Source organism: Quercus suber, unplaced genomic scaffold, assembly GCF_002906115.3.
Source record: "Quercus suber isolate HL8 unplaced genomic scaffold, Cork oak 2.0 scaffold_158, whole genome shotgun sequence".
Taxonomy (NCBI): Eukaryota; Viridiplantae; Streptophyta; class Magnoliopsida; order Fagales; family Fagaceae; genus Quercus; species Quercus suber.
Genome location: NW_027069619.1, coordinates 1057503 through 1066087, shown reverse-complemented (window position 1 = coordinate 1066087; position 8585 = coordinate 1057503). Strand labels below are relative to the sequence as shown.

At 37.6% G+C, this 8585-nt stretch overlaps 1 protein-coding gene across 1 annotated transcript; it reads left to right on the top strand.

Moving 5' to 3' along the window:
* The first annotated feature begins 2650 nt into the window (after positions 1 to 2650).
* On the top strand, positions 2651 to 3370 carry LOC136069241 (secreted RxLR effector protein 161-like). The gene has a single exon (XM_065777549.1). The coding sequence runs from the start codon at positions 2651 to 2653 to the stop codon at positions 3368 to 3370; it is 720 nt and encodes a 239-aa protein (XP_065633621.1).
* The last annotated feature ends 5215 nt before the right edge of the window (positions 3371 to 8585 follow it).

The window sequence follows — 8585 nt, the reverse complement described above, 5'->3', positions numbered from 1 at the left end:
GTCTTTGTACTTATTCTGAAAACTTTAATTCACAAAAATCATGATATTCATAATAGCTTGTGTGAGTCGAATTCCTTAATTGATAAATATAAGAGAAGGAATAGACATTTGTGTGATAAACTTGATTGTTTGAAAAGTAAGCTACACGTATCTATGAATGTAGTAAAGAATGATGAGTTTTGCTTTAATGGTCAAGAATGCCTATCTCATGCTTGTCTCTTTGTTCACACTGCATTGAAAGTGTATAATTCATGTTTGTGGTATCTTGATAGTGGTTATTCAAGGCATATGACTGGAGATAAATCTTTGTTCAAAACTCTACAAGAGAAGGAAGATGGTTTTGTGACATTTGGAGATGGGAGTCACTCACAAGTTCTTGGAAAGGGAACCGTGGATATTCCAGGACTACCTTTGTTAACTAATGTGCTGTATAATAAGGGATTAAAAGTAAACTTGCTGAGTATTACTCAGATTTGTGATGAACTCTTCTTAGTCCAATTTTCAAAGAAAGGATGCCTAATTTTGAATGAAGAAGGTGTTCAAGTTTTGAAGGGACACAAGACCACCGATAATTGTTATGGGGTCATTCCCAAACCAAGCATAGCATGTAGGAGTGCTCGAGTGAATCTTTTGGAGTTGTGGCATCAACGGCTTGGACATGCTAATTACAAACAAATGGCAAAAGTCTCGAAGCTTGAAGCTGTGGTTGGTTTACCAAAGTTTGGAAAAGTTGAGAAGAAGGTTTGTGGTCCATGTTAATTGGGAACAGACAAAATCAAGCCATCCTAAAGTAAATGTAATTGCCATGTCTCGCCCTTTGGAGTTACTACATATGGATCTGACGGGTCCAACTAGAACAGAAAGCATGGGTGGTTGTTGACGACTTCTTAAGATATACATGGGTGGATTTTCTTAGAGAAAAGTCGAAAGCATGTGACAAGATGGAAAGGCTATGCAAGAGGCTGCATAATGAGAAGGGAGTTCCTATAGTTAAAATCAGAAGTGATCATGGAAAGGAGTTCAAAAATGCAAAGTTTGACGCATTCTACAATGAACACTGTATCAAGAAGGAATTTTCAGCTCTAAAAACCCCACAACATAATGGAATTGTTGAAAGAAAGAACTGTGTGATCCAAGAAATGGAAAGAGTAATGTTACTCAACAAAAACATTCCACAAAAATTTTAGGCTGAAGTAGTGAACACATTGTGTCACATTGGGAATAGAATTTACTTCCGAGCTGGAACAAAGAAGAAATCATATGAAATTTGGAGTGAAAAGAAATCGAAAGTGAAATATTTTCGAATATTTGGAAGTAAGTTTTACATTCTAAATGATAGAGAGAACCCTGGAAAATTTGATGCAAAAAGTGATAAAGGGATATTCCTAGACTACTCCACAAATAGCCGAGCATATAGAATGTACAACAAGCGAGCTAAGACGGTGATGGAATCGATAAATGTGGTCATCGATGACTCTATCTCTGAAAAAGATATTGATGATGATGGTGAAGGAAAAATTTTTAAGAAGAATGAAGGAAATGACAACATGTCTCAAGGTGAGGATGCTGAGAAAGAATCACCAGAAAAGGAGTCTACACCTCTTATATCAAGAAGGGAGACTAGATCAACTCAAGGATTGTCTAGTCCACTCACCCCTCCGAAAGTTCAACCTCCAATCTATCGTGATGAGGAACCTTCCACTTCCAAAAGACAATCGTCAAAGATAATTCTTAATCATCCCTCAAGCAATATCATTGGTGAGATAGATGAAGGACTTCGGTTGAGAAAAGGACCAGCATATAGTATGAATCATGTGACATACAACTACTATCTTGCTCAGTTTGAACTAAAGAAAGTGAAGGAATCTTTGAAGGATGAGAATTGGGTAGAGTCCATGCACCAAGAGTTGCATCAATTTGTTATAAATGATGTATGGAAGTTGGTACCAAGGCCCAAGGATACTCATGTCATCAGCACCAAGTGGATCTTCAAGAACAAGACTGATGAAGATGGTGAAGTTGTCTGAAACAAGTCTAGCCTAGTGGCTCAAGGATATACTCAAGTTGAAGGCATAGACTTTGATGAGTCTTTCGCTCCAATTGCAAGACTACAGTCAATCCGAATTCTTCTCTCCATAGCATGCATTATGAACTTCAAGTTATATCAAATGGTCATAAAGAGTGCTTTCTTGAATGGTTTTTAAACGAAAAAGTGTTTGTTGAGCAACCAAAGGGGTTCCAAGACCCTCATTTTCCAGATCATGTGTTAAGGCTGAAGAAAGCATTATATGGGCTGAAATAAGCACCAAGAGCTTGGTATAATCACCTCACCACATACCTCTTGGACCATGGTTTTAAGAGAGGTCAAGCCAATCGAACTTTATTTGTCAAAAGAGATGAGAGATCTCTGCTTGTTGCCCAAGTATATGTGGATGACATTGTCTTTGGATCCACAATCGATCAACTAGCTCATGAATTTTCAGAAGAAATGAAAAGGGAGTTTGAGATGAGCATGGTGGGAGAGCTAAACTACTTCCTAGGACTTCAAGTGAAACAATAGGAAGATGGGATATTTATCTCCCAAGAGAAATACGCCAAAAATCTTGTAAAAAGATTCGACCTAGACTCTAAGAAACACACTTCCACTCCCATGAGTTCCTCAGCAAAATTGAGTCGTGATGCAGCAGTTGTAGAAGTGGATCCAACACTTTATCAAAGCATGATCAGTAGTCTCCTCTATCTCACTGCTAGCAGATCAGACATTGCTTTCAGTGTAGGAGTTTGTGCTCGATTTCAGGCAGCACCTAAAGAGTCACATTTGACAACAGTCAAACAAATTATTTGCTACATAAATGGCACATTTGACTATGGTATTTGGTATTCAAGAGGCTCGAATGCGTGCCTAGCTGGATATTCTAATGCTGACTGGGCCGGGTGTATTGATGATAGGAAAAGCACTTCTAGTGGGTGTTTTTATCTTGAAAATAACTTGGTGTCATGGATGAGCAAAAAGCAAAATTTAGTTTCTCTATCAACAGCTAAAGCTGAATACATTGCAGCGGCGAGTTGTTGTGCACAATTATTATGGATGAAGAAGCTTCTTCATGATTATGGAATTACTCAAGACACTATGTGTGTATTCTGTGATAATACAAGTGCAATAAATTTGTCAAAGAATCCAGTTCAACACTTGAAATCAAAGCATATTGAGATCCGGTACCACTTCATTCGAGACTTTGTGGAAGAAAAGACTCTGTATTTAGAGTTCATCAACACTGAAAATCAGAAGGCAGACATTTTTACTAAACCCCTTGATGGTCCAAAGTTTGAGTCTTTGTGTAAGACCATCGATGTCGGTATCATTCCTTGAACTCTGTTTCATGTGTGAACCTTTTTGCTCTGTGTTGCACATCTGTTGTTTAGGTCTCACATGTTTAGTTTGATCATGTTTCTTTTACAAGCCTTTGCTTTGTTTTTGTTTTTGTTCTATTTTTTAGTGTTCAAAAATTCAAAAACCCATAAAAATTGAAAAATTTTCAAAATATTTGATCGCTTATCTTGTGTATATCACATGAGAGTTTGGCCTAGTACCTTCGTACTAATGGCATAGTGCATTTACGAACTTAGCTTGTTTTGTATGCACATTTATCTATGTGGAAGAAATCTTGAAAATTATGTGTGATTATTGTAAATAGATCTTCAAGCTTGTCATGAATGATTGGTCAATAGTCTTGATGGTCTTGATACTTGCATAGACTTGTACCTATATCTCTTCCCACTTTATTTTTTGTTTTTGCAAAAGAGCTCACAAATGTAAATCTCCAAATGAAAAGAGATATTGAGCTGCAAAAGTCTGTCGCACATACTAGTATTTGACTAGGAAAAAGGGAAAGTCATTTTTGTTTTGAATTTTATGGTGCTTAAAAAGCCAAAGGCTAATTCTAAAATGTTGATATATCAAAAATATCAAGCACCGATCTCAAAAAGAGATGTATTGTCCAAAATGGATCAAATGTTATGATTTATACAGAAGCCAAATGATAAGCTTCTAAGATTTGTAATCAATTTATGGGAGGTCATATATGTTCATTTCTATAATTGAGATAAACCACTTGATTTAGTACCAATTGTGTATGACTTGATTGAATTGATCACTGAAACTTCACTATTTCACACTTGATACTCACTCACAACACACAAGACTTTTATTCAATTATTGCTTATCTCATTTGTGTGATTGTACATGATCACATGTGATATGTATGCTCGAGTACTTGCTGATCAAACATAAAAAGATTTTTTAGTGTTTTATATGTTTTTGAAAGTGATTTTATACTTTCGCGTCTTTAGTTTTTGTTCGAAATGCATTTTTGTGTTTTTCTTCAAAAACTGGTTCAAAAGTTGTTTTGCGAGAAGCTTGCGACTTAGAGCTTCCTGCAAAAAATGCTTAAGGAAAATAATTTTTTTTTATCATGTCACACAGAGACTCTCGCGACTGTATTGCATCTATTTCGCGACCAAAAGATTCTCGCGAAATGTTGTTTGGCTAAAACTGGATTTTTCCAAGATCAGGCAGAAGCTTCTCGCAACTTAAAGCTTCTCGTGAAAGATTTTAAGCTTCAGAAGTCTCTCTCGCGACTGTCTCGCAACTTCATCGCTACTGCCTAACCCGCGAAAAACGTGTGTTTTCAGTTTTTATGTAGTAGATGTGACAGTTTTTCAAAAACTCTCAACTTCCTCGCTAAGCATCTCTCGAACCCCCTTTCAACCAAAATTCATTTTTCTTCAAAACCCCATCAAACTCAACTTAGTTTCTGAAAAATCTATAAAAGGTATGAGTTTCTATCACTCTTTTTATTCATTTGGCTCAGTTTTTGCTGAAATTTGAGTTAGGGTTTCAAAATTTGGGATTTTTCAAAGTTGGGTTAGGATTCTCATTTCTATGTAAATTTCTTTCCAAATTTGATTAGGTTGAGTTTCCTTTGTTGTGTTTGTTCTTGTGTTGGGCCTTTGTGGTTGTTTGATCATGTATTTAGGCATTGTTTCATCATGCTCGTGCACTACTCATAGTTAGTGTTCACAGTTGCATACTACGTGCTTGACAGAATGTCCTAGTGACATTTTTGTGTTAAATTGGATTCAAGTGACTCCAAATTTCTGGGTTTACACTTTTGTGACCTTGTTTAACTTGTTTTGGTCATGGTGTTTGTGTTTCACACACATTGCCCACACTGTACACACACTAGGCACCCTTCATACACCTCAAGATGCACACGCATGCACCATCACATGCACAGCCTATGCACACACTGTTACACTCACTTCATTCATACATTGTGAGTTTGCTTGCATGGTTTAACACCTTTAGCTTGCTGTTTGTGTTTGTTTACTCTGCTCTGAGTATGGTTTGCTATGTTTTGAAAGTCTATTCTATTTTGAACTACCATGGATCTGATAATGTTTTATGTTCTATTTATGCCTTGTGTACTTGGTTCTTTTCTGGTTTTGTTGTTATATAGATGGCTCCAACTAAGCATGCAGCTACAAAGAAACCAACTTCCAAACATGCACGCACTGATTCTAACAACTTCAAGTCAGCAGAAGTTGATATGAAGTATAATGACTGTTATAAGGACAGAATAATCATCATGGAAAGGGTGGTTCAATTAGAATCTCTTGAAGGCACCTTCATACCTGAAATATTCAAAGAAAGGACATGGACCAAGTTGTTGAACCCAAGTGGAGTAGTCTACTCAGAGATAATCAGAGAATTCTTCTCAAATGCTATTGCAGAAGAAGATCACATAAACTACTAGGTGAGACAGAAAGAGTTTGTAATTACTAAGGATAGCATTCAGGACTTTCGTGAAGTTCGTCCTCTATCTCAACCTATCACTACCCAATATGAGGATAGATTGGACTCTATTGCAGAGATGGTGAGAATACTTGATGGATCATTGACTAAAATTCAATGAACACAATACCATTTTCACCAGAGATGAGGACTTTGGCCTATGTGATGATTCACAACCTGTACCTGGTGACAAACCTTACTACACTGTCTGCTCTGAGGACCATCTTCCTATATGATCTCTTCATTCACAAAGAGATTGATATTTGTGGGAACATCTTCCATTTATTGAAGAAGAGCATTCATAAGCAAAACTCCAGGACTATCATGCCCTTCCCCACTCTCATTATAGGCCTTATTGCAAAGGAGAGGCTCAAACTTCCTAGTGGCCTCACAGTAGTTCAAAGGGACTACCCCATTGGTGCTCATACATTGACTAGGAGCATAGCCCACATCAAAGGCTCCAAGACCAGTGTGCATACCATACCATAACCACTTGTTAAGTAGGAGGAAGGTGACACAGAGGATGAGATAGAGCGCTTTACTACTACTCCAAAATCATCAGATCAGCCCTCAACTCAGCCATCATCTTTTGCACCAGCTCGGGGACCGAACATACTTGACCATCTTATAGCTAGAGTTGAGCAGATGTACACTTTGCTGGATTCACATGTACAACACATAGCAAACTAGTTTGCTTATGTTCAGGATCAGATCACAGCCTTATCTACTCAGATAGAGGAGTTATCCGTCGATCAAGGTTCAGGCTCAGAGTCCGAGGCATTCTAGCCCTTTAGCCATTCCGATCAAAAAGGGGGAGAAATTTTGAAGGAGAGCTAAGGGAGAGCTTGCACAGCATTAGGGGGAGCATAGATTTAGATTAGAAACTTTGATCTATTGGTTATTGGTTATTTCTTTTTACTTTATGGTTACATCTATTTTTGTTTAAAGTTTTTACTGTTACTGCTTTTGTTTAAAGTTTTAAATACTCTGTTTTTAGTTTTAAATACTCTATTTTTAATTTCAATTTATTCTTCAGTATTTGTGAATTTCTCTATGCTTTGTAGCATATTTTTTTGTACTTTTAAGATATTGCTAATATGTCTTAAGTACCTCACTCTTGTGCCCCAATAGGATCTTGTATCCTAGATGCAAGTATTTTGTGTATTTTACATTAGTTGAGTCTTGGACATGCAATTGATCCTTTGGATGTTCTTAATTGCATTGCGTGTTTGGATGAGCATTTACTTGCTAAATGATTCATTGTAGTCATTCTTTAATAACTATTTTTGTTTGATCAAGATATGCTTACATGTTTTATAATGTTTACAAACTTGATCGCACTTTATTTGCGAGTACATACCTTGTGTTCAACTTGTCATAAGCTTAATGAAAGTTTTGTTTGTGTGCAAGTGTTTCAGGTAACAGGTATATACATGCAAGTGCTTCACAGCTTCTAGATTAGGTGTGAGTGAGTTTTGCCACCGTTCCCAAACTCACGTTTAAGTCTAGAGTCTGTTTTAGGGGTTTTGTCACGAAATAGCCAAAGGGGGAGACTGTACAGTTGTTATTTACAACTATATATTTTTGGTGTTGCTAGGAAGCATTGGAAGAAGCCAAGGATGGCAGATGCAACATAGAGCTTGTTGCGGGATCCGGAGAGCTAGACAAGACACGGTTTCGAGAAGCCTTGTTAGAGTAGGAGTTTCGAGAGCTTAGGTACATCAGGTAGATTAGGCTTGGAGGGTCTCTTGCTAACCCGTGTATCCCAATTAACTGTCTAGTGGATCGATTACCACTTAGAGGGTGGCAGAGAGGTTTTTTGCCGAGTTCTTCAGTTTCCTCTTCTACAACACATCAACGTGTTATCTTGTGTATGCATCTTTCTTCCCTACTCTTTTACTTTCCATTTTACTGTTATGTTGCCTTGATTATGGATTAGAGTAACTTGTTTGTTTATCTACTTGCTTTTACACTATTCCGCACTTAGTTTTAAGTTAGTATAAAATTAATCGAGCCGTAATTTTAATTTAGGGGTCTTAACAGCTCTTGTATTTTCAACACATTTTCGAGCTTTCAAGGCCGTTCTTCCGTTCACTCATTAAGTTAGTAAGTACTCTATTTTTTATAAGTCTCTATTACCTTCAAATATACTCTTTTTATTTTCCTAAACTTTGTACCCCTGTCAACCATTCTAGACCCGTTAGAGTCTTAGGTTTTGTCGTCACGTGTAGGCAATGTCTAGTGCATCAAGTAACCAGTCAGTTCTCTATGACGGGGCGGATTACAAGGAAGTATACCTGTCAGGTCACAAAGACCAAGAAAGTCCAAGTGAAGAAAAGATTCTATCTACCTCTTCCCCGTCCTCAACAAATGAGGATATGGAGATGGCTGACCTAGAGGAGGGTTCTGATGACGATAAGGAACAATCAATAAAGTCCGTCGTAGGTGCTGATGGACTTAGGGAGTTCATCATGCTACCAAAGTGGGTGGATTGTTTTACATCCACCATTAAAGAGAAACACTTCAACACTCTTAGGGCCAATTACCAAATTCCAGACAACATCCCCATCCATCTACCCTATAAGTCAGAGAAATACTACTATGAAGGGGTAGAAGGTGTCGGGGTGTACGAACAGATGCTAAAGGTAGGGCTTAGGACCGTGAGCTTCTCAAATACTTGGGCCTGTCTATCAACCAAGTATCCCCAAACACCTGGAGGGTCTTCATAGCA